This window comes from Meles meles, chromosome 1 (assembly GCF_922984935.1).
Source record: "Meles meles chromosome 1, mMelMel3.1 paternal haplotype, whole genome shotgun sequence".
Taxonomy (NCBI): Eukaryota; Metazoa; Chordata; class Mammalia; order Carnivora; family Mustelidae; genus Meles; species Meles meles.
The window spans coordinates 211,690,173-211,716,577 of NC_060066.1; the positions used below are offsets into that span (position 1 = coordinate 211,690,173).

The 26,405-nt window shown below is 49.3% G+C and overlaps 1 protein-coding gene across 4 annotated transcripts; it reads right to left on the reverse strand.

Moving 5' to 3' along the window:
- Positions 1 to 414: 414 nt before the first annotated feature.
- On the reverse strand, positions 415 to 16,704 carry PARK7 (Parkinsonism associated deglycase). Of its 4 annotated transcripts, none has more exons than XM_046008130.1 (7): positions 16,598 to 16,704; positions 15,464 to 15,576; positions 14,028 to 14,129; positions 12,065 to 12,124; positions 11,172 to 11,241; positions 7,475 to 7,561; positions 415 to 1,006 (listed from the first exon to the last, which is right to left on the reverse strand). In XM_046008130.1, exons 2-7 carry the CDS (start codon positions 15,551 to 15,553, stop codon positions 846 to 848), a joined length of 570 nt encoding a protein of 189 aa, XP_045864086.1. In that variant the 5' UTR covers positions 15,554 to 15,576; positions 16,598 to 16,704; the 3' UTR covers positions 415 to 845. The 4 variants fall into 4 exon arrangements, with proteins under 4 accessions (XP_045864086.1, XP_045864078.1, XP_045864061.1 ...); XM_046008122.1 differs by having other exon boundaries at positions 16,586 to 16,704; XM_046008105.1 differs by having other exon boundaries at positions 16,512 to 16,661.
- Between the last annotated feature and the right edge of the window lie 9,701 nt (positions 16,705 to 26,405).

Below are 26,405 nucleotides of genomic sequence, written 5' to 3' on the forward strand. Positions count from 1 at the left end.
GGCTTCTGTGACCAACCAGGAGGCGCTCTTGTTCAGGTCCCACGGGACCCCAGGCCAAGCACAGTTCCCAGCGTTCCTGGCCAGGCTCTCCTCAGCGACAGGTTGGCTGCCAGCGGCTCCAGGCTCCCTGCCTGTCCTCTTGGCCGCTCAGCAGACAGAACGGCAGCGGCAGGCACCGCAGAGGGCCCAGGACAGAGTCGCAGGCACTGGTGGGGCTCACCCGGGTCACGGGGGCAGGGATGGGGGGGGGTGTCTCTGGCTGGTGGGCCCGGGCTGCATGCACATCCGCCCCTCATGTCTGTTCCCTGAAGCAGCGAAAACAGAGGCTGGGCCAGCCTCGAGAGGTTTTCACTTCCACCCGAGGACCCTTTCCGCAACAGGAACTGGTCAACAGAAACTCGCTAGGACAGCCGACTTCGTCGGTGTTTTTAATAGCACATCAACAATACACAGTGGACACATGGGAGAAAATCACAAGCTTCTTAGATCTCAGCTTTTCTGCTTTCCGCTTCTCCCCCTCGCTGTGCCCAGTGAGCCCCGTGCTCGCGTCGCCCAGCAGCAACACCGACAGCTAACCGGCGCACGGGAGGCTGACCGTGGCCCTGGGTTCACACACACAACCGGGGGGAAAGCAGAGACGAGGTCACTATCGGTGGTTTGCTAAATACCACGTACTCTGTCATGGAGGTTCAGGACCGTGGGGACCGGGTGCAGGCGGGGAAGCTCCGCTCAGGGGCAGCGACCGGGCCGCCCCGCGCAGGAATTGCCCATTTCGCTTCAAGTGAACGCGCTGACGACGATTACCAATGGCCCGTTTCCCTACTTCGCGGTCACAGATTCCTGCTCTAATCTTCAAGAACGAGCGGGGCCTTCACTTGGTCAGCCACGTCCTTGCCGTTCAGCGCCTCGACGATGGCGAGCGCGAACTCGAAGCTGGTTCCGGGCCCGCGGCTCGTGAGGATCAGGCCGTCCCTCTCCACGCGGTTCTCGGAGTAGCTGTAATGACCTGCGAAGTCGGACGAGAAGGGGTTACACGGCAGCGGGCTCTGCGGGACAGCAGGGAGCACCGCTCCGCCAGCCCGCGCCCGATGCAGCGGAGGACTGGTCTCAGTCAACCCGACCAACCCGAGCCAGCCCCGGGGACGGCGCCGGGAGGCGGGCCGGCTCCGGCGAGCACCGCGCGGACCCATGACGGCGGCTGCCCACGGCCGGGAGGCGAGGACGCCCGGCCGCGGAGAGACACGTCGCGATTCACGCAGGGCAAACGCACCTGCCAAAGTCCTGGCGTGCGTGAGGCCGCGTGGGGGGGAAGGTCGGGCACATCCGCGGGGCTCGAGGGTCCGCCCGGGCACCGACCACCGGCAGAACGGCCAGCGCTTCCTCTGGACCCCCTCTCCTGCCTGACGACCGGTGCTCCTAGGCTGTCCTGTCCCCTCCGGAGTCCATCAACCGGGAGGACGGACTCGTGTCCCAGGAGAGGGGACCAGAAGTCCACACCACGCCCAGACTGTCACAAACCATCACCCCTCCCATGTGTTCTCCCAAGGGCCCCTTCATCTTTCCTGAAAATCAGTAATTCTCTCCTGAGAGGCCCACTACCTTCCCTTCCCCTTCTCTACAGACTGCCGGCCCCGCAGACGCCACGCCAGACTCCATGTCAGAGACCACCTGTCACACAGACTCCCTGTCACTCGAGCTCCTGTCACAGACCTCCTGTCTACAGACTACCTGTCACCCAGAGTCCCCCTCAGACGGCCTGTATCTCTCTCTCTCACACACACGCACACACACTCCGCTGTCTCAAAAACACAGAAGCAAAAACTAGACACGACACACGGGGACGGGGTGAAGGAGATGAGTGGAGGGAGAAACCATATTCACTTCTCGGGGGCCTCTTCTCTGGTCCCTAATTGGCTTTTTGGAGGCAAATACAGTAAAACAAGAATGTGCTTCTGTGTCTAAACTCAGTGAATGTGATGTCGGGGCAAATCACAGGCACAAAGCTGGGCTTCCTCAGCATCAGCTCCCCAAGGCCATACCGTCCGCACAAGCCATCACCAAACGTCCCTGAGCCCAGACTAACCAGGCCCGAACTCCTCAGGAGCAGCGGTGCCCCCGTGACCTGCCCCCCACCTTCCCCAACCTGTCCCCACCGGGCTCCCACCTGGCATTCCCCGGGCCCCTGCTTCCACCGCACAGAAAGCTCTTCCCACCTCCTCCCACCACCCCTCAGATCCCTCCCCAGATCGGGCCGCTCGGGTCCCTACCCCAGCACCCCCAGGACTGACACGGTATGGACAGTCTCCTTGTTTACTGTCTGCTCTTCAAAAGGCTGGGCCTCCATCGGCCTCACGGGGCCTAGAACACCGATGGTACCCTGGGGGTGCCCCCCCATATCGGGGGACCTATGAACATGCCCGTTCCCTCCTCTCCGCATCTGCCCCTTCACACACAATCTGCGCAGTCCAGCCCTCCCCTTCGGCCGCCCTTCTCGCCGCTCGCTGCTCGGCACCACAAAAAGGTCACCCTTCCAAAGTGCACATCAGAGCATATCTGGTTCTGCCCCCGGAGAAGCCTCTGGCAACCTCCTCCAGCACCTAAAGGTGACTCTGTACGCCCCGTCCTGGTGGGCACACCCTCTGGGTCAGACCCACGCGGAGACCGGACTGGAAGGAACCAAGGGGAAGACAGAAAAGAACTTGCCATCCTGGTGGGAGCTGGGTGGAGACCTGGGTGGGGACAGTGGGGACAGGGAAGACATGAAAGTTCGAGAAACCTCAGAGACAAAATGCAGGACTATGTGGGGCAGCAGTGAGGAGGACTGCCCGCTGCCTGTCCTGGGAGACGGGCCGCTGGTGGCGCCACGCAGACACCACTCGGCTTCCACTGCATTCACGGCCTTTAGAAACCACACGGTCGTGTTCACGTCCTTTGTGAGTGACCGAGAACACCTAGCGCAGTTCATGTCCTATTATCCTTATTAGAAACCAAGTCACTCACGGAAATAACTGCCTAGAGCACAGCACACGTTCCCAGTTACCCTGCTAGAGGAGAAAAGATCGTCTCCGGTTCGAAGAGAAAAGGGTTTCATCTCTAACCTCACTTACTGATGGTTACACCGGGCCAAGGCAATGTCAGATGCTAAACCAGAACACCGGCTGGGTCGAATCTTCCAGACCTCACAGATGAGCTACTGGCGAGGCGACTTCTAAACAGCTCACCGAACGATCCCTTCGTGGGCAAGTATTACAAACACGGCTTAGCCTGGTTAAAGACCTTTCGAGGCTCCACAGCTCTTTCCAGTTTCCAGCAGGACGAGCCAACGGTCCACACTGGCCAACCGCCTCCACCTAGCGGCAACGACGGTCCAGGACGACAGGCACACGCCGGGACCCGCGAGCTCAGCTTATGTGGATTTGGGAACTCTGCAAACTTGACACCCCACGGCCAACTGCCACGAAGCATTAATTATTAATTTCTTTTTAACTTTAAGCAAGCATCCCAAATCCAGAAGTCTCTTCAGAGGAAAGGCCACTGGACCGGAGGGGCCGGCGCCGAACCGCAGCTTAGCGGCACGCGTCTCAGCCACTTGGTCGGTGGCTCTGTGGCAGCAGAGTAGTTGCCATCCACACCCACCGTCCCGAAAGCCCGAGATATTTACTCTCTGGCCCTTTAAGGAAAAAAAAAATCACTGACCTCTGAGCGCAGCAGCTCTGGATTTGAATCCCAGGGCTGACACTCAGCAGTCAGCTGACCGCTCTGAGCCTCACTTTTTTCTTCTGTAAAATGGGGAGGATACCACCCGCCCAGGCCTGCTGTGGGAGTCCAGTCCCGTGGAGGGGCAGGACCAGGGGGCGGTGTCATTACAACACCCGGCGGCCCGGGGAGTACAGCCTGTTCACTGCCGGCCTCCCAGCGCTCGGCCCAGAGCTGGGCACTTACCAGCTCCCCCTTCCCCCGCGCGGGCTCGTGCCAGGCAACATTCTGCAGGCATTACACAGTCAGTAACTCACGGGACCTGTCAACAGCCCTGCGAAGCAGGGGCCACCGGTGTCCTCAGAGGACAGGTGAGAAACCAAGGCTCGGCGGGGGAAGGAGACCGCCCCCAGCAGGGAGCCGCGCCCACACCGCCTGGCCGGGGCCCAGCTCCTCCCGGCTCAGCTTCCAGACTGGGCCTCCAGATGCCTGTTAGCACCACCGACAGGGAGGAACCGAAAAGGCTATTAATATTAAAGTCACCGTTTCTTCATTGAAAAACTGAGAAATGGGAAGACTGTGGCAGTCTTCTCGCTGGATTGCTTTTCTGAGCAAAAATTTCACTCTTATCTACTGAGCACAGGAGGAGGAGGATGACCAGAGGAGACACCCAGGAGCTGATGAGAGCTCTGCCTTGCGGAGCCTCTGGAGGGGCAGATGCTTCCAGCATTTTTCTCTTTGCAGTAGGACTTACTGGCTGAACTCAATACCTCGTAACTTAAACGTGTGTGGGAGCCTCATTGGGACAGAGGCGGGGCCCAAGTTCCAGCCTGACTCTGGGCAAGTCGCCGGGCCTCTCCAAGCCGGTTTCCTCATTTGTGAAGTCAGTACCTGTCTCCTGGGCACCAGGGCCTGCGAGGCTCCATGGAGATAATGTTTGTGAATGTACTTTATAAACTCCAAGAGTTAACAATCTAATCTGCTTCTATTCCTAATCAACCTCAGTGTTCTCCAGGCATCACAAGAGAACAGACACAACAGATCACCTTCAGATAAAGGAGGAACGTGGCCTACTATTCGACCCTTCCCCCAATGTGTCCTAAGGACTAAAGGAAGCCTGATTCCGATCTTTCCAACTCTCCCAAACCTCTCCATTAGCTCCATGTAAATTCCTTTTTTTTTTTTTTGAAGATTTTAGATTTAAGGATTTTATTTATTTAACAGTGAGAGAGAGCGTGAGCACGCGCTCAAGCATTAGTAGGGGGTTGGGCTAGAGGGAGAGGGAGAAGCAGACCCCCCACTGGCCAAGGAGCCCAACATGGGACTCGATCCCCACACCCTGGGAGCAAGACCTGAGCCAAAGGCAGACAATTAACTGAGCTCCCCAGGCACTCCAAGTAAATTCTATTCCTACATTTAAAAATGCCCAGCAGCAAGAGCCTTTAAAAAAAAAAAAAATCACTTTCCACATAGATGGTTTTATCAAAAACTTAGTATCTTTCTAGAAACTAAAAGAAAACTGTAAGTTTTCAAGAATATACTACCTTGGATCAGATTTAAGAATATTCAGAATAGAGGTGCCTGGGTGGCTCAGTGGGTTAAAGCCTCTGCCTTCGGCTCAGGTCATGATCCCAGGGTCTTGGGATCGAGCCCCGCATCGGGCTCTCTGCTCAGCGGTGACCCTGCTTCCCTTCCTCTCTGCCTGCCTCTCTGCCTTCTTGTGATCTCTGTCAAATAAATAAATAAAATCTTTTTTAAAAAAAAAGAAAAAGAATATTCAGAATGTCCAACAGCAAGAGCGAACCCTAACATAAATGATGGATTTGGGGTGATAATGACTTGTCAGGGCAGGTTCACAGACCGTAACTCAGGGACCGCTCAGGTGCAGGAGAGGAAGGCTAGGAAGACGGTGCACGCGCCCCAGGCAGGATGCGTGCACGAACTCCGCACATCCGGCTTCATTTTGCTGTGCGCCTAACACTGCTCGGAAAAGCAAGGTCTGCTACAGAAGAAAAAATCAAGTGAAAACGCACAACTCGACTTGGCTGTAAAGACCACAAGAGCGAGGCTACCTGCCCTCCTTTTTGTCTTAGTTCAGTGTCAGCCCCCAGCAGGCCTGAGGCAGGAGAGAGAAGGTAACCCCGAAACCAGCTGCTAGTGTTACTGTGTCGTCTTCTTGTTTGCTCAGTGAAATGAGGCTGGTTGATGTCTCACCCAGAGCCAGCCACTTCGCCTCCCTGCTGCTGAGCGCCAGCCGGGCCACTTGTGGCTTCTAAGTGGAAATTTCAGATGCTCTGGCGATTACCCACACGAGTGTGAGTTTTCTCTCTCCTTGCAAGTCCCAGGTCTCTGCCTCTCTGCCACAGGCGCTCCCGGGACAGACGGCAGAGGCAGACGCCACCTGTCCGGCAGAACACAGAACGGGCTGGTGCTCTGAAGCTCGCGCTGGGAGCGGCGGCGGCCACGACGAAGGCTCCGTCGGTACGGACTTGTACCCCACATGCTTGTGGTCGCCCTGCTCTGCTGGGAGTCACACACCGCCTTCCAGTTAAAGAAATGCTCGATAGATGACCCCCCCGCCCCAACGCCCAAAGGATACAATCTAAGGTTTAAAAAGCAAGCAGCAAAACAATGCATCTAGATCTTATTTGAGTAAGAACATTAAAATATAGGGGAGCCTGGGTGGCTCAGTGGATTCAGCCGCTGCCTTTCGCTCAGGTCATGATCCCAGGGTCCTGAGATCAAGCCCCGAATTGGGCTCTCCGCTCAGTGGGGAGCCTGCTCCCCACCCCCCGCCTGCCTCTCTCTGCCTGCTTGTGATCTCTCTCTGTCAAATAAATAAAAAAATAAAAATTAAAAAAAAAAAATCATCAAAACACAAAGGATAACGAGTAAGTGTGGAGAAGTTCCAGAGTTGCACAGGAACGTTCTAACAGAAGCTACCGCTGAAAAGCAGGAAGGGGGCAAGGAAGTAAGAAAAGGCATCTTTATGTTTTGACTTCATCTTCCTTTTGTACTGTTTACACTCTGTACCACGAATATAAATTGTTTTTATAAAAATAAATTAATACAAGTTAGCTGTCTCGCTGTTATTTATAAAAGAAACATGCCACCCAAGGGAGCACCTCAGTGGCCGAGTCAGCTGACTGACTCTTGGTTTTGGCTCAGGTCATGACCTCAGGGTCCTGGGATCGAGCCCTCCATTTGGCTCCCTGCTCAGCGGGCAGTCTGCTTGTTCTCCTCCTTCTGCCCCTCCTCCCTCCCCTCGTGCTCTCTCTCTGAAAATAAATGAACAAATCTTAACCAAAGAACAAGAAAACCCAAAACAATGTCACCTAAGGAAAGAGACCCACCACCCAGGAAGAGAGCAATATTCACTTTACTCTGGACGGTGGGCGAAAGGACACTTTCTGAAATTGCTGTCAAGGTTTAAAGTTTACCCTCAGGCATCTGGCAAAGTGCTTAGCAAAAAATCCTAGTAAACCTGGCATTTCATAACCATCCCCATCTAGGACAATCGGGCGTCTGGCTGGCCTTCGTGTAGCCCGCGTCCCTGTCAGGGCGCACACAGAGACAGGCACACACCATCTCTGCCCCCACTGCTTGCTCCCTCTCTCTACCCTCTCTCTAGCTGGAAAGCTTGAGAAGAAAGCTAGGAACAGCCCACACCCCAACCCACAGAGTCTCTCTGCACAGGGCTAACCTGGGCAGGAAACAATGCTAAATGGCAGCTTTCTGAAAGGTCTTTCTAGACATTAAAATAGAAGCATATACTTACTTCCATTCATCATTTTGTCTTTAGCAAGTGGGTGTGTTGTAACTTTGCTTCCAAAACCTATTTCATGAGCCAAAAGAGCCGTAGGACCTAAAAAGAAGATTAACAGAAAGACTTAAGGGTGGACACAGAAAAACCAATGGTTTAAAAACTGCAACAGCAGAAATAGTCTTCAAAACCAGGAGGCTCTACCTAAAATATACTTAGGATTCTGAAGTTAAACACTTTTTCATATGAGACGTAAAGTATGTTTGTAAGAAACCATCTGCTAAGCACATCTGGCAAGAGTACGAACCCAAAATACTTCAATACCCATCGAATCCAATCACACGGAGGAGCATCCGGATAAACGGCGTGTGGCCCCCTTCGAGGAACTGGAGGCAGGGGTCCAGGGGGTCGGAGAAGGGGAGACCACCAAGGCTTCCCTCTGAGCACATAGAAGGCAGCTGGTGCTCTCCCAACTGCTGGGCTTAACTGCTACCTCACAGACTAATTTCTTCTACTTGAAAATGAAAGATGAACACTCATTCCTCCATCTACCCACCCGAACATCCCAGGTGGCAGGACATTATTACAAGGAACAGGCCACTGTCCAGCCCTGCGAAATGCCCGAACTCTGAGACAGAAGGACACTAGCATTTCTTTATTAAAAACCACTTAAAACCCTGCACAAATGTCCATTTCTGATGCTCTGAAATATGCAGTTGCTAACCTGAGACTTTTATCCAAATGTATTCACTTTTGAAAGCAATCAATTTCATTAATAACCACAAGCATATTTCATAAGTAACGGTCCTCAAATAACGACCAAAACCAGAAATATCTTGTAACTTTATGTTACCTTAAAAATTTTAAAAAAGTGGTTATTCTGAATTTTCTTCTCCAAGCCTCAGGCCACACCTAGAAAGACATGCTTGGGGACAGCAACGTAACCTTCAGAATGGGTTGGGGTGCCGTGGCTAAGCCCGGACGACCAAGCTCAAAAGCTTTAGCTTCAGCCAACGCACACACCTGCTCTCACTGACCTTTCGTTTATCAACACAGTTCCAAGGAAAAGGGAGTTATAGACTCTACCTACCGGCTAGATCACAGCTGCTGTTCACAGGAAGATCAACAAATAATACTTAATTACATAAGCCTTCCGCCTGACATCAAGCCAAGTCCCGATTTCTATCTCAAATCAAAAGCGTCAAATAGATTTGATATCTCTCTCCACCTTACTATTTATTTATTTATTTATTTATTTATTTGAGAGAGAGAGAGAGAGAGAGAACATGAGAAGGGAGAGGGTCAGAGGGAGAAGCAGACTCCCCGCCAAGCAGGGAGCCCGATGCGGGGACTCGATCCCAGGACTCCAGGATTATGACCTGAGCCCAAGGCAGTTGCTCAACCAACTGAGCCACCCAGGCGCCCCTCTCCACCTTACTTTTATCCTACACACAGGACAGCCATGTATGGTGGCAAATTTTAGGTCTGTAGAGTCTAAATAATCACCAAATTTTACTTAAATGGACTCATCAATGACCCTGAATTCTTTCTTTGTAAGATTTTAAGAGATAAGAAATAACTCCCTATATGACCTTATACTTGAAAGCAGACCCTGAGAGGTGACCGTACAGTCAGTCAGGGACTTTCAGCTGCTCCCTTCAGCTGATAAAATTGCTGCCTCTGGTAACGTTAATAAACTCGTGTTTCGGTTGGATGTAGGAATTCCATGATGCCTCTCTCATCATGGTGAGCCCCAAATTACTGCTTTTGGGGGTTTAAAAATCCTATTTGGAGAATTCGAGAAGAGATATTTACCTGCCATTACTTGAAATTCTGGCGAATGAAATGTTGCTGAGTCTGCAGCAGGGACCCAGCCCCCAGCCAAGCAGAGAGCACCGCTGGCGGAAGCCCCTTGGGCCACCACAACACAGAAGCCAACAGCGCCACCGTGTGGTGACGTGCGGAGAGAACAGGTCACCCGACCCAACCGGATGTCCCGGAGCTGGTACCCAGAGCCGGGCATCTGAGGACTCCTGGGCCCTTCACGTCCAGGCTCCTTGCCCTCCCCACCTAGAGTGAAGGTCATTTTTATCTTTTCATCAAGACAGTCTCCCTTCCAGTTTGTCTCAGTGACTCCACATTATCCCTCATTACCAGGGGCGAAGCGAACACTGTCCCAGTACAGCACGCAGTTCCCAGTTCCTAACTGCGACACTTCCGAATCTTATTTTTCATCACTCTTCCTATTGGGGGCCGCACCCAGAGGAGCAGTACAGAGTGTTCAGCAACACACATACAAGGCCAGAGCGCTGCTTAGGGCTCACGTCGATTTAAGTAATTACACGGCCCGAGCTCCTCAGCATGGCCCTCAAGCTGCCTGCGCCCCACTGAACCAGATTTGGCTCATAATTGTGCCACCTCAGTGACACAGAAGGCCACACTGACATGTGCTTTTTACTTTCAGCAGTCTCAAGGGAACAAATCCGGCCCCAGACTTCCTTTCTCCCTTTGGTCAGAGAACCTAAGAATGAGGCTGTGGCCTCCGTGACTGCACAGCGTCCTTCAGGGAAGAGAACGCTCTGTGCCCAGGGGCAGGTCAAGAGGCTGGCGCTGACTGGAACCCGAGGACAGGGACTGCGAGGGTGGTCATCTCTGAGGTCCTTAAACACCCGGGGCTTGGGAACCCTGAGCTTTTACATGGGTTACGTCAATCAGTAACTGCCATGTTAGAAATTCAAACTGGGAAACGTTTACAACACAACAATACTTGAGCATCCATGCCACGCCCCAATGACGGCATCGCCCCACTCTCATGTCACTCCTTTGAGAATGGGAAGGAAAAGGGCAAATAATGTCTTAATATCTGCTTCTACCTTATGACCCCCTTGAAAGAGCTCCCGAGAATCTCTGCTGGAATTGTGCAAAGTCCCCAGGATCCCTGGCTTGTAACTTCTTTAACAAGTCCCTCGTATTGAACAAAACATCATGTCATTTTATCTAACTATCCATTCATTCATTCATTTATTCTTTCGACAAAGACTTCAGAAAGACCAATGACGAAGACGGCCCTGGCCAAAACCGTGTGGAAAAACGCAGACGGCGGAGAGTCAGGACACCGGAGCACCGAGACTGGATTTCACAGCGGCGTCAGGCGTCAGGAACCAGAATACTACCAAGTTTCAAAGATGTGGGGACATCTATGAAGTACCAACCTCCTTCTAAACTACGTGCCAGGTAACACGGTGCCCAAGATCTACACGTTAACACGGAGGATCAGGCAGAAAGCACCCCGAGGCCTCTGAATCCGTGGGGCCAGCACAGGACAGCGCTGTTGTGTTTATGTCTGACCGATTCTTGCTGACTGGGTGCGGGCAGACAGACTTCCTGGCACAGAGATCTGCTGTAACAAGCTGTTTACTGAATTCCAGACGGCATTATTTTCCTCAGAGGTCAACCAAACACGGAAACCATTAAGTTTCACAGAACATAGACCAAAAGCACAGAGAGGCAGAAAATAGAACAACTGTACTCATTTCTGAAATGACACCAACTTCATGCCACCCAAACTAAATAAGCCAATACGGATGCCCTTCATGCTTTGTGAAGGGAGAGAAGTATGCAGAACAAAACCTTCTGATTCAAGACTACCCGTCACGTATTTTTCGAAGAAAACCCACAACTCATTTTAACACAGGATGGGGCTACACGTTACCTGCACAGATGGCTGCGATGAGGCCCTTCCTTTTTTCTTGTTCCTTCAGTATCTCCTTCACAGCAGGGGACTGTTCAAAGAAAGCCCAAACACATCAAGTTATCATGAAGCCACAAGTTCAATCTCCAGCTGGAAACCTTGGGAGAAGCTGCTTTTAGTTTAAACTGCAAGATCTTCAATCTATCTTCTAACACTTCTAAATCATTAATAGGAAAATTATCAAATTCATGCCGTTTCTACATTGTTAAACTAAGCAAGGCATTTAATAGAAGAGAAGGGCATCCTTTTTAAAAAGATGTTTCAAGATGAGATGAGAAAAGTAACTTCCCTTGGGCAAACTGACACTTGTCATTTTGTGCTCCTGGGACAAAGAAGGAAAAGGAAGGGTACGTGGTGTTTTGGGTGTTTCCAGATGGCCGAGTAAGGACCAGGGTCCAGCAGAGTCCGCATGTCAGACTCGACCTGCTTTGAAAGCTTCTGTCTGCCGCACCCCTCTCTTCTCTTCCGCTATCCCTGCAGGCTGGCTCCTCGCAGAGGACCTCAGTGAAGAAGCAGGGGCCTGTTCTGAAGCCATTTTTCACCCCCCACTGGCAGTTCAGTCCCCTGCAGCTCCCGGGCCACAGCCCCTTTTATGCCTAAACCTTCGTGAAACACAAAATTAGATTCGTTCTTCTGCCGCAGACACAGACTCTGCTCACAGATGACTGTTCCACCAATTTCACTTACTCATGTGACGAATGTCAGCAGAGACGCTTCCTTAATTAAGCCAGAACAGCATCCTGTTCAGTTCACCTGCTCCTAGTTTACTCCCAGTCTCCTTCCTGAAATATTTTAGTAACAAAACCAGCAGAACCCAGGCAAATGCTGAAATAATTCCTCTATGCGGTTTTTACCTCCGATAAATTCTGCGCACCCAGATTGCCTCCCGGCAGAACCACTACGTCATAGGGTCCCTGTAGTTAAGAAGAAAAAAAAATGGTAAAACATTTCACCTGAAATGCGCACTACATTTGGTCTGAGCAGACTACTGAGCAAACTATCATGTGGGTCTGAGCAAAACCCTGTTCAGAGAAGAGCAGTTACATAAAGGAAGGTCTCTCTACAGTGCAGTGTTATAACTAGCAACACGTCTAAGTACAGTTAACACGAAAGGATGTGCGTGTTGCAGAATTACAGGTGTAGCATGATCTCATTCTTGTAAAAGGGAAAAAAAAAGGGGGGTGTCTGGCTGGCTCAGTCTGTGGAGAATGTGACTCCTGTTCTCAGGAGCTGGGAGTCTGGGTGCCACGCTGGATGCAGAGCTTACTTTAAAACATTTTTTTTTTAAAGTATGTAGTCCCAACATACATGGGATACACATGTATGGTCTGCAGATACTCCCAGACCAAAGAGGCAGCCCAGCTGCTACCGGGGTGTGGAGCAGGATGGTGGCGAGGGGACAGTGAGAAAGGGACATTTCACACTTGGGACTTTTTGTAGGTCTATGCTGTATAAGAGTTATTTTTTTAATAAGAATGTACACAGTCATAAAAATAATGAAAAGAACAAATTTTAAGTAAAAGGCGCAGAAAAAAGTTTCCACCTCTATGAAAAGTGATACTTGGGGCGGGGGGGGGACGACAGTGTTCCAAGCACCCAACATCCCAGAAACCTACTGAGTCCACACTTGCTGAATTTATGATATGGAAACTGGTTTAATATACTTTAAAGATGTGAAAAGAGTTTTAAAAATTTAGTCACTCAGCGGATCACCAAGTGACAACTTAGTACATACTTAGGGTAACACATACTGCTTAGAATTACTCTTAAAGACAGAGAACATTCTACTGTTGCTTTAAAACCAAGCAAAACTACAAACTAAACAGAAAGTGTGTTCAGTACAGAACTTCTTTCACTCCTTTTAGAATCTGAATAAACAGATACAAAGGGTGACCACTGTTCTCAGACACCCAGACACAAGATGAAACCGAACAGAGAAGAGGGAGGACCTGCCTCTAGTCAGCCCCTTTGAACATGCTCTTTAGAACCTCCCAACACCTTCTACGTATATACCAATGTTCCTACCCTCCACAATCTGGCACTGAAATATGTGAACTTATCAGATAGGAATAAACTATTCTCTGAGTGAGGACAGCCGAGCACAGGAATCGCGCTCCGGGCTCCTTGGCAGGGCACGAATGGCCATCGACGGGATGCCTCTGCCAGTTTTCCTGCCACGTCGATGCTCCCAAAGTGTCTGGCCCACAGCCCTATCACATGGCCACTCAGCAGCCAACCACAAGGAAGGGTGGGCCAAAGCACCCATGCATGTTTGGGCGGCCTCGCTTCTGAGGAAAGGGACCTTAGCTCCTCAAAGATTCCCAAGTGTTAGGTGCCGATAAAGTAGCACGATTTAACTAGAATTGTTACTCCTCCCTTAATTCCACCGCTAATCAACCATGAGCTGTCCCACGTAAAATGAATCACACAATTATGTCCGTGTCACTGAAAATGGAAAGGCAAAAAGTAGCTTTTGAATAAATAAGAAACAGGAAATGTGGCAGGTGATTCCTTGTATCAGGTGATGAATCAGGATGTATCAGGAGGCAAAGCGGCCTTCGAGGCCAGAGGAACGCTGGTGACAGTGTACCACCCACTGAGCACAAGCAGCAAGGAACGGCCAACTTCCATGCACACAGAGCGAAAAACGGCAGCGTCCTCAACTTCCCAGGGCTTATCGTAGTGGGGAAGACATCCAACCAAAGTAACTTTTTAAAAATAAGTCAGTGCTAACAGCCTGAGATGTCATCAAAAGCCATAGGAAGAACCTGATAAAGAAGCCACGGGAAGGAGCAACTCCAGGTACGGAGAACAAACCTCTTTTTTTGCATCTTCCAGGCTGGCGTCAGGACAAATGACGACGTCTCGGCTACACTGCACTGGGTCCTTCCCAGCCAGACCCGCGATGGTGACTTTAATCTAAGAGAAAGATGTCATCAGATCAAAGACTCAAACATAAATTTAGAGTAACATTTTCACAGCTGCTATTTTAAAATAACTTGGCAGGAAATACTGCAACAAAAACCATGTTGACTTTAAGCTAGTAAGTTAGCTAAATATAATAACTAGGTCTGTCCCCATTTGCCTGGGACAGTCTTGATTTACAGATGCTGTCCTGGTACCCTGCCTGGTTAGTGTCCTTTCTCCCACAAGCGTTCTGCTTTGGGCCATCATCATGTTAATAATCCATCTGACAAAGTTATTGTTGCTATTTAAATATCACGGTGTTTCCTGAAGATAGAAAAACAAGTTAAAACAATGAAATATTACTTTAGCTTGCAAAAAGTTACGAAGTTAATAAAACCAAGAGCTGGTACTGGGAAAATGGGAATTTCCCTATACTGCTGGTGGGCCCACATGTTGGTATTTTAGGGAACCACGTGCCAAAATCTGGTAATGCCACGTATGGGCTGTTCTTTGGCCAAGCAATTTCACCTTCAGGAATAAAATCAGGAAAAACTTCCACACGTTTGCATAAGGAAACCTATACAAGACTATTAAAGTATTATAATGTCCTGAAACAGCGTAACAGAAGAATGGGTAGACTGCCGCATATTCCTAGAACAGAAAAGTAAGCAGCAATTTTAAATAAACAAACCAGATCTGGATGTGTCTTCATTCATGAGAACCAGAGAAGTGAAGGGTTAACAGACTTTGGGGGTCAGACTGCTAGGATCGAAGTACTGGCTCCTTTCCTCACTAAGTCTACAACGTGGACACCTTAGCTAGTGTCTCTGTGCCTCAGTTTCTTCAGCTGTATGATGAGGATGGCAATAACTCATAGGGTTGTTACAGGACTTAAGCAAGTTTATTAAGTGCTTAGAATGACACCTAGCATCAATAAATGCTATCTAAGTGTTCACTATGGATATATATATAGAGAGAGACAGACACATGCAAAATACAACTGCAGTCTAACGCTATTTTGAAGCCATGCATGGGATGGATACACATCAATGAGAGGACAGTTATCTCTGGGGTCAGATGGGGAATAATACCAGGGAAATATACAAAGACCTCTGTGCAATGCTTTATTTCTTTAAAGCACCTGTTCCTCAAGAAGTGGGTCTACAAGAAATATGGCAAAATGTTAACAAGTATTAAATGTGGACAGAGAATAAGCAGGTAATTATTATACACTCTATTTTTGTGTGTTTGAAGTATCTTATAAAGTATACTATTATTTTATGAAGAATGACTTCAAAACCCAGAAAGTTGAAAAGGGGGAGGGTAGAAAACGTTGGGGGACTTACTCCAGCTCGCCTCATGACATCTACGGGGATGACTGTCTCCATCTCCTCTGCTCCTTTGGCCAGGATGACCAGAGCTCTTTTCGAAGCCATTTTTATGTTGTATTTTTAAAAGACTTAATTAAAAGAAGAAGAAGAATTTCAAAAATCTTGGCATGGCAACCCTAAAATAGCCCAAAAGTTCAGGTTTAGGAACATTTTCAAGCAAAGTGACTAAGTGCCTCCTAGGGAAAAGGTGCTGATAAACAGAACGTAAAGAAGCTCTTTAGAGTATCACTAATTTACACGGAATTTCAACTGCTGTATTTTTTGAGATGTGAACACAGTAAGGTTGCTAACACATGTTAGTACTGTTCGGATTTTCTTTTACCATTTTTTTTTTTAAACCCGTTATACAATGACTTATTGCAACCAAAATTTTCTAAAACACAAATACATGGGTCTTGCATTTCACACAATGCGGGGAGAAAGTCTTATTTTTGGAAATACTATTTCAGAGAAACGACTAAACAATTTCATGGGCAAAAAGCTACAGACAGTCTTTAGCAATTAGCTGGTGAGATTTTTGGAGGGGATTTTCTTTAAAATTCCAATAAGTGCACTAAGAATTTCTGGAAAGTTAACAGTGCTAAATACTTCACATTTTTTAAAATGATGTAGAAAAATGGGAATTCCCCCACTAGACTCAACCTAACTGGACCCGCTCTTCGCAGTTGGTTCTCTTGTTGCAAACGGCAGCTGCCAAGCAGGGATCCGAGCCGGTTTTAGCCCGTGCTTTCTGTGGAGTTTGCTGTCCACGCAAAACAGGCGCTAATGAAAGCACTTCGGCCAACACAGCATCCACCAGCAGCTGCCGGGATGCCATGCACACGACCCGGAGAATACGACGCCGTCCCGTCTGCTCCTGCCCGAAGGCCGCCTGCCCTGCAGGCGCGGCGGGACCCCGTCCTCTGCCCTCCCCTTCCGAAGCCCGCGCCGGGCTGCCCGTGGCCCCCTCGCCGCCCGCAGCGCTCCCCATCCCCCAACCCGAACATCGACTCTTCCCACACACCCGAACCTCGACCCCTTCCGCAGCAACTCCCCGCCGCGACGACCAAACCACAGGCGGAGTAAACGCGGACGCACACGAGCACGTACACACGTCGTCCGAGCTCGGACCCTCAGACGCGCACTGCGCAGACGCACGCCGCCCGGCTTCTCGTTCTGCCCCGCCCCTCGGTATGCGCAGACGTTCGCCGCGCAGACCCCCTCCGTAGTCTCCTCCCGCTCCCCTCCCCCCCCCCGGCCCTGCACTGCGCAGACGCACGCCCCCCCCTCCCCCCCCCCCGGCTTCTCCTTCGGCCCGGTTTTCCCCCCCAGTACTGCGCAGACGCACGCCGCCCAGGCCTCGCCTCCTCCTGCTGTGCACAGATTGGTGCCGCTCGCTCGCTTACGTCACATCCGGCCGAACCCACCTAGAGCAGGCGCGGGGGACGGCCGGCCTTTCCGAGTCCTTCCTGACAGTCCGGGGGTGTTTCCATTTGGCACCGCCAGCGCCACGAGAGTCCCGCTGGTTCATGCATCCTCATGAAGTTAACCCTTAGCTGGTCGCCGCAGCCCGGAGGCGCGCGCTCCTTTCGGGAGCTCTGGCGGTTTGCTGTGAAGAGGCGTTTTCATGGAGCGGAGTTGAGTCCTCACGCTTCTTAGGCGCGCTCGGGGTCCCTTTCCTGGAGCGCCTTCCATGTCCCCTCCGACCTGTTCCTGCTCGTGTGTCCCCACGGTGGGCCACCCGTCCCCCGGTCCTGGGCGACTCTTGGCATTTCACGTGTGTTAGTTTCTCAAAGCTGTTTTTTCCCCAGGATCCCGATAGCAGCCACAGGATTCGAGCCCTGCTGAGTACATGGACCTGATCGGTGACACTTAAGTTAGAAACGCAAATTTCGTTAAAAGTTTGAACTGAATATTGATACTTGGACCTATTTCAGAAACCAAGGTGATAAAAGTTACATTGAACAGATGGACTCCTATCCTTGTCCCCATCCAGCTCCGTCCCCGCTCCCAGGCTCCCTGCTGGTAACGTTGTATTAGTTTCCTGAGCATCTTTTCAGGATTTCCTTGTGCAAGCACAAACAAATACAGTTTTACATCTTTCTTACAGAAATGTAGCAGACTGTATTGTTCTGTCCTTCTCTCCCTGCCACCACCTTATGTTGGAGACTTTCCTTCTCAAAAGGAACTTCCTTTTTTTCAGATAATATGCCACTGTGACTCGTCTCAGAGTTTATCAGTACCCTACTGATAAACATTTAGGTTATTTCCAACTTTTTTTTTTTTTTTAAAGTAGGCTCCCTGCCCGGCATGGAGCCCAACCCCTGCAGCTTGAACTCTCGACCCTGAGATGAAGACCTGAGATGCTATCAACAGTGAGCTGCTTAACGGCTGAATCACCTTATTCATATGTCCTACTTGTATCGGCAAAACTGGGAAGTAAATTCCCAGGAGTGGTGGATACATCCATCAACTCCATACAAGTTAAGTCACTTACCACTCTCGCCAGTAATATGTGAGCTCAAACAGTATTTTTAAATACGCTGGGTGTTTTTGAAGTTTCAGTTTAGGTGTTAAAAACATGTATTTTCAAGAAATAACTTGCATGCCTTTGTTGGTTTACAAAGTGCTTTAATATATTTCATGAGATCCTTACAATGGTGGTGAGAGCGGTTTTTACTAAGAATTGTACATAGATTTATAAATTGCAACACTGCAGTATACAAAATTCCTAAGTATCTTTAAATAATCATTTGGCATTTTAAGAAAGCATTTTGGAAGTTCTGGAATGACTATCTTCGGCTGTTTACAGAGGAAACAGGAAAAAGCCACCTCCTTTCAATTTTGAAGTATGGTAGGAAATAGGCAAGTGGTCAGACCTGTGTTTCAGAAACTAAGGAGGGATTTAGGTAGATGAAGACCAAGCAAAGATGGGCTGTTGTGTTCCGGTGCCGGCAGTAAACTCTCGGAAGGAGGCAGCTGTGCTTGTGGCCCGCTGCAGCATGAGATAGCCAGCGTAGAACAACAATGGCAAGACAGATGGTCTTGGTGGTGAAAGGGAGAGAGAGAATGAACCTGACTTAACACTCCTGAGACATCTGCATCACCATCAAGATCTGAAATGGACCTGGGTCAGCATGGTTTTTATCAGATGAATACATGGCACATAGTGTTTACAACTCAAGTATTGCTTATGGTAGATTATCTTCTAGAAATATCCACTCTTTCCTCTTTCATCTGCATGAGTGGAGGATATTTCCTGACCCTTGACTTTGGGTTTGACCTTGTTTTATTTATTTATTTATTTATTTATTTATTTTTTAAAGATTTTTATTTATTTATTTGACAGAGAGAGATCACAAGTAGGCAGAGAGAGAGAGAGAGAGAGAGGAGGAAGCAGGCTCCCTGCCAATCAGAGAGCCCGATGCGGGACTCGATCCCAGGACCCTGGGATCATGACCTGAGCCGAAGGCAGAGGCTTAAACCACTGAGCCACCCAGGTGCCCCTTATTTATTTTTTTAAAGATTTTAATTTTATTTACTTGAGACAGAGGAGGGGCAGAGGGAGGAGCAGACTCCCCACTAAGCAGGGAGCCTGATGTGGGGCTCAGTCCCAGGACTCCAGGATCATAATCTCAGCTGAAGGCTGACACTTAACCAACTGAGCCACCCAGGCGCCCTGGGTCTGGCCTTGTTTTAGCTAACAGAATGTTAACAGATGAGACCTGATTGAAGCCTTGAAAAGCATTGACCTGGTGACCAGGCTTGCTCTCTTGTACATTTGCAGTGTCATATAAAGGCCTTTCCTCCAGGGCTGCTGCTGCTGCCCATCCAACCTGGGTTGCAGAATGAACACATGTGGAACAGAGCTCCCTCGGCCAACCTGTAACTGTGCCCAAGGCAGTCACCACAACCAAATGGCAGACTGTAGTACTCAGATTTTGATATGACATAACAGCTCAGTGATACGGCATTAACAGGCTCATAATGAAAAACAGCAGTCTTCTGACTCAGTCCTTCCTACCCGTCAACCGTGCTTTCCAGAGGCAAATATTTTCAACTCTTTAAAATTAGTTCTTATAATTGTCTCAACAGTTGACCCTCGAACAGCATAGGCTTGAACTACATGGGTCCGCACATATTTTTCAATGAACACAGTTCAGTACTCTAAATGTATTTTCTCTTAAGATTTTTTTTTTAAGATTTTATTTATTTGAGAGAGCGAGCAAGCACAAGCAGGCAGAGGGGCAGAGGGAGAAGCAGACTCCCCACTGAGTAGGAGATCTAACATGGGGCTCAATCGGGGACTCTGGGATTGTGACCTGATCCAAAGACAGACACCCAACCGAGTCACCCAGGTGTCCCGCTTCCATATGATTTTCTTAACATTTTCTATTCCCTGGGTTATATTATTATAAGAATACAGTATATATAAAATATAACAAAGTGTGTGTTAATTGACTTTGTTATTGGTACGCTTTCTGATCAGGAGAAATTTTTAATAATTGGGGGAGTCAAAGTTATATGCAAATTTCTGACTGCACAGGCTGGGGGGTGGGGGAATGTTTGCTGGCCCTACATTGTTCAAGAGTCAACTGTATTTTTAAACAATATTCTATACGAATTTTTCCTTATTGGTTTTAGACATTGTATATTAACTTCCTGGAAAACATACTTTTCATTTCACAGCTGCAGAGGCTGGGGTCTGGAGGGGTGAAATGACTAAAAGGTCCTACAGAGTCTTGGTCAAATTCAGATATTCTGTTACCAAAGTTCACACTCTAGCCACCATAAACTCTATCAGTATTTCTTAATAAGTCCATAACACCCATAACACTCATCTTAACTTTCCAGCTCATAGCTATTTCTCATCACGCATTTGCAGAATAAAACAAAAAATTCAACCATTCACCAAAAAATGTAGCTTTATTACTGTCAGTGAAGACACCTTCTAATTCAGTCCCTGATTTCCAGGCAGGAAAACCTGATCCTATTCACTATTTAATTCTACATTTGGTAAGTCTTTATGCATTGCAGGACGTGCAAACTAAAAGTCTCTGGCTGTTCTCAGAGAGCCTAAAATCTTTTTCTTGAAGCGCTTGAAATATTTAAAGATACTGTTCTGCCTTGATGAGCTCCTCATTCAGCAATGGAGAAATGATATTGATAATGTGAGTGAAGGAGTTCAGGACATGCTACCTCCAAAGCTCACCTTGGCATATTATTTTTAGTTAAAGGCATTTTTTAAAACAAGAGGTGCAAGAAAGGCACTCAGACTCCCATTTTTTTCATCCTGAAAGCAGAAGAGCAAACTCGGGTGAGAGCTGCCCTCTCAGTGCCAAGAGGAAAGAACCACCAGCAGAGAAGCACTTGAGTCTGGAAGAATTTGCACATGGAGACCTTGTTACAATAACTCTTATCTTCCTTCAGGCTCCCTGTTTTACTTTAGCTACTTTTCCATAGTTGCCACTCTTTGCTCAACTCCGTATGTAAACATTTACCTTTGGCCACCTCTTTGGGTCTTCATTTTCTTATGAAGGCTCCTGGGTCTCCTAAAACTGAAATAACTTGTATGCTTTTGTTCTGTTAACCTTTTTATGTCCATTTAATTCTCAGACTGTGCCAGAGACCCTAAGGAGACAGAGGTACAGTTTTTGCCTGTCCTACATTAACAACAGCCACCCGAGGCCATTCTGAGCCTGGTTCCAAAAAACAACCCTCCGGCAAAGTAGCCTGATCACAATAAATAGCAAAGAAACTGCTGCCGGGTTACTTACTACTTTTCCGCTCGTCACTTAACATTTCACATCTCAGCTCACGAAATACTCATTTTCTATGAGTGTGGATGTATCTTTTACCTCATTGATAGTACTTATTTAGCATTTCATCTTCTGTTTACTTATCCGTTTCCCTCTCATCCTGTGAATTCAGTAGGACCGTCCTGTCTTGGTCCCTGCTGAATCCCTGTCATCTGCTGCAGCCCCTGGCACATAGCAGGTGCTCAGCAAATACTTGCTAAGCCTGTCTTGGTTTCACCCTAAAGAGGTTCCTTCCTTTGACTATCGCTATAGATCAACAGTTTACATTTGTAGAGCACTACAGTTTACAATGGGGGCGCCAACCAATTTCTCATTCCTATTTTATCTTCTTTTCCACATTAAACTCATTTCGCCGGACACCGAGTGGGAAATTTTATGGGCAGCGAATAGGGTCCCTGTGTTTTCATCCTTTCCCAGGTTCACTAAAAAGGGCGAGGGGCCGAACTGCAGTTTCTGGGTAGAAGTTGGGCCTCTGCCGCCGTGAGTGACGGTACTTTTCGACTGTCACTAAAGACTGGCGGGGCAAGCCTCGGAGAGGTCCGGCAGAAACGGCGAATTTCCCCTCCGAGCCCCCAAAAGGTTAGGTCGGCGAGACAGGAGAAGAGTGGGCGAGCCCTGACATTTGAGGCAGCGCTGGCGCGAGGGGGAAATTCTGACACCGAGGTCTGTGAGGGGCCCCGGGGGAGTGGCTTCGCCTCTGCTCCCAAACGGTGTGAAAGCCCGCCGAGCGTGGGCCAACCGGCACCACTCCCACGGCCGGCCTGGGCCCAGAGGCCGGCTGCCGACCCGCAGTGACGTCAGGCCCGCTTCCGGCGGCCGGGGCGGGCGGCGCCCGGGATTGGCCGAGCCGCGCCGCAGGGGGCGGGGCAGCGCGCGTTCCCAGCCACCCCTGCGGCGCGCTCGAGCCTGTGGCGGCCCGCCTCGGTCGGCCCTGCCGGCCGGAAGTATCCCAACGGCCTCCCGGCCGCGGCGAGGTCGCCGTCACTCCTCGGCGACCCCCCGAACTTCCGGGCGAGGTTGCGGCTAGCGTAGGCCGGGCAGGAAGTCGGACCTTCCCTCCCCCGCGTCCCAGATTGGGTTTGGTGGCGGGCGCTGACCTGTGCGCACGTTCCCGCGCCCGGGAGCGCCGCTGCGTGCGGGTCGCCGGTCGCCCAGCGGCGGCTTTCTGGAGAGCCTGCGGAGCCCCGCGTCGAAAACGCGGCCGTGCGGTGCGCCCCGTCCGCTCTCATCTCTCCCTGGCTCTTTGTGGCTCAGCCCGCCCTGCTCTGCTGTTCACTGCCATCCTAACGGATTAGGGTCTGATTAGGATTTCGATACAGGGTTATCAAAAGCCTTAAAAACACCTTTCATTTGTGAAGTGTGAATAGTAATGCCTGCCCGCACTTTGGTGAGGACCTCGTGAGCTCCTGCGTAGAACAAGAGGTCCGAGGAGCTGACATGTGGGGTTCCATCGGGCTTTATTCTAATTCTGCTGCGGTGTTTCCAGATCCCAGGGATCTTGGCAACACGCGGATCCACGAGCCACAGCGACATTTTTCTCAGTGATCAAAGCGATCAGTATTCCGCCAGCAGCGCACATTTGACTCTAGCAGAACTTCTGAGTCCTTGCTCCTGCCCTTTGACTGTATCCTGTATCCCACTTACTGCACGTAGTGTTCAGCTGGGGCTGCGCCCGCGGTGAAAACTTCCCGGCAACCTTTGGCGTGGCTGCCTGGTGCTGTGGACCTGCTGGCTTTGCAGCGCATGCCTAAGCAAGGGATAGCAGTCGAGGTATGCAACGGTGTTCCAAGCCTCTCCCTCCACACTGGGGTTCCTTATCTTTCACATTCTTAATCTCTTACTCTCCCTCACTCCTTTTTTCTGTTCCTGGTGCAGAAGGTACCCTGTACTTTGTCTCCTCCCTGCTCTGGCACAAAGCAGTTCCCTCTAACTGGAATGCATCTGCGTCCCTACAAGCCTTTCAAGGTATTTTCCATTTTGCAAAACCCAGTTGCAGTGCAGAGCGCTCCAGGAGACCATATAAAGTATTCCTATAGTACTTTGTTCTCCTGTTAACAGAATCTGTAAGGCTGGGCGGCCTTATCATAGTTATTTGTGCGAGCTTCCTCCCTCTCTAGGGTGTGAAGGCTGTTGGCATGGGTCCTTACCTAGCTACACCTCACAAGACAGCAAAACTCATTCAAGAAGCTTTGAGTGCCTGTCATGTGCCCAGCGCTGCCCTGGGAGCTGGGGATACAGGGAAAAACCCCGTCCTCTCCGACCTCGCTCACCTCCCTGAGAGTGGGAGAAAACAATAAGCAAATGCACGGATAACTGTGTGTCATGTGGTGATATGTACAATCAAGGAAGGTAGAGGGATGAGAGGAGATGGAGAGTAACAGGGAGAGGAGGAAACCTGAGTGAGACGAGGGGACAAGTCATCTAGAAAGTGAGACGATGAGATTTTAGATGAGAGAGCAGCAAAGAAGGGCCCTGAAGCCAGTGTGTGTTCCCTCCATCAAAGAACAGCAGGGCCATGCACCTTTGAGGGGAGTGGAAGGACGCAAAGTGGGAGAAGTGGCGGGTCAAATCCTGTGCACGCTTGCATCAGACATTCAGTAAATGCTCATGAATCGAATTTATTGAATTGGTAAGGAATAGAGAATAATGTAATGATAGTAACATCAAGACTTGGAAATTGCTAGACTGGAATAGACCTCCTAGGCACATACTAGGTGTTCGCAACTTACATGTGTGTCCATTAGAACTCTTACTTAGCGTGGTGGCATTTAACTGAAATAATACCTCAACGAAAACTGATAGTTTATGCAGCAGTCTGCCATTGTAATGGAAATCTGGAAGAAAAGGACATAGATTTTAAAGGATGAAATGGATTGACATGTGACTGGAGTTACTTGGTAGAGAATAGCGATCACCATTGAAAAGTTCAGATGGAGGGGATGTCTGGGTGCCCCAGTTGGTCGAGTGTCTGCCTTCGGCTTGCGTTATGATCCCAGGGTCCTGGGGTCAGGCTCTCTGCTCAGTGGGAAGCCTGCTTCTCCCTCTCCTTCTGCCTGCTTGTGCGCATGCTCTCCCTCTCTCTGTCAAATACATAAATAAAATCTTAAAGAAAAAAGTTCAGAACGAAACAAAATCCGTCTTCTGATGTTGTCTTGCTTTTGATTTGGAAGAAAAAACTTGTATGTTAGTTGACAAAAGTTGAGTTTGTGAAATAATTGGATATATTTGTGTATTTGTTCATTATAAAAACAATATCCTTGGGCACCAGGGTGGCTCAGTGGGTTAAAGCCTCTGCCTTCGGCTCAGGTCATGATCCCAGGGTCCTGGGATCGAGCCCCGCATCGGGCTCTCTGCTCAGCGGGGAGCCTGCTTCCCTTCCTCTCTCTCTGCCTGCCTCTCTGCCTACTTGTGATCTCTGTCTGTTAAATAAATAAAATCTTAAAAAAAAAAACACTATCCTTAAAAAAACAAAAACAAAAAAACCCACTATCCTTCCCCAGGGCTAAGGTGAATGCTAGGGAAAGTGGCCACAGGCAGAAGCTGGCTTTCAGCAGAAAGTCATAAGCTTCAAGACAACTTGGCTTGTTGGGATGATTTCTCTTTGCTCACAGTTGTCACTTGCAGCCCAAAGAACATTTCCCCCTAAGTGGCCTGTGGCAGCGATCTTCAGTGGGATTTTAAAATATAGAACACTTGGGGACTTAATAAATTTTGGTCACATGCTCTTCAATTTCTAGAAGTGAATCCGGCTTCCTCCAGAAAGTGGCTCCTACTGATGGCACTCTCCACCACCTTTCTCAAAGTTGAAGTCGACTGTCAGTTTATGGGCAATCATTCACATAGATGAGCTCAAATGTGGTTTCCGACTCAGCTCTCAAACCACGACATCGGCAGTCTCAGGCTCCGCTGCTGAGTCAACAGATCTTTTTATTCATTCACAGGAACGAGTAGCTCCCGAGTTAGTCATGACTCTGGGCCCAGTGGCGGAGTGAGAACAGCAGGGGTTCCGGCCCTGGCTTCTTTGCCTAACTGCGGCTGTCGGTGTGCTGAGTAGATACGCTGTCCTGATTCCAGCCTGTCAGTGTCGAAGCCCCGCTCTGCCCCGGGCTAGCTGGGTGATCCCGAACAGATCAGCTGACTCGCATGCCTCGGCGCCCACCTAAACAACGGGATCACTTCACAGGGTGATTCTGAGGGTGAAAGGCGTTACCAGAGATGAAGTTACAACAGTGGCCCGTAGTAGACACTCCAAGGCTGTCATTAACGCTTGGATTGGTCACTTGAATTTCTTCCAGCTTCAACACTGGGAGAGTAACAATAGTTCTTGCCTTGTAGAATTGCTAAGAGGCTGAATAGTATGCCAAGTGCAACATCTGAAATGCAGGAAGCAACCAGTCAGTGTTGCTGTTACCAAGTACTAGAACACACTTGTCATGGTCACAGTCGGTTTAAATTCCTTGGGGAAGGGCCCACAGGAGAGGAACGTAGAAAGTGATAGACCATAAGAACATGCCACCTTGATGGCGATGATGAGGGATACAAGTTGCATAGATCGATGAGCTCTTGCCTTAAGTTGCGGGGACAGGATCCACGTAAGGACTCAAAAGAAGAAGGAATTGAAGACTAAGCAAGTTCCCAGAGCTAAAACTAAGTATTGAGTATATCCGTCTCGACGCAAGATATGAAAGGCTGCAAGGAGGCTAGGTATGGGGCTTGTGATCCTGGGCTCCGTGGAAGACCAAGGGGCACTGATAAAACTCAGGGGTCTGTGAACTTGGATGGGGAAAATTACATCTTTTATTTTCACTAACTGCCAGCAGAAATCTAGCATTTCCTTCAATCTTGAGTTTAAAAATCAGTAGAGCATAGCCAGAGGCACGGCATCTATGATACCACACCAGTGGAAATCAGTTATTTTCATATCATGTTACAGTTCTTGCAGATATCCAAATACCATTTGCACTCATGATTAATTTGAAATGATGACTCATGGTTAATTCGAAATTATGACAGGTGTGTGTTAATGTCGAAGTCCACATAGTACCACATTGCAGGTTGGCCTTTTTTTTTTTAAGATTTTATTTATTTGATAGACAGAG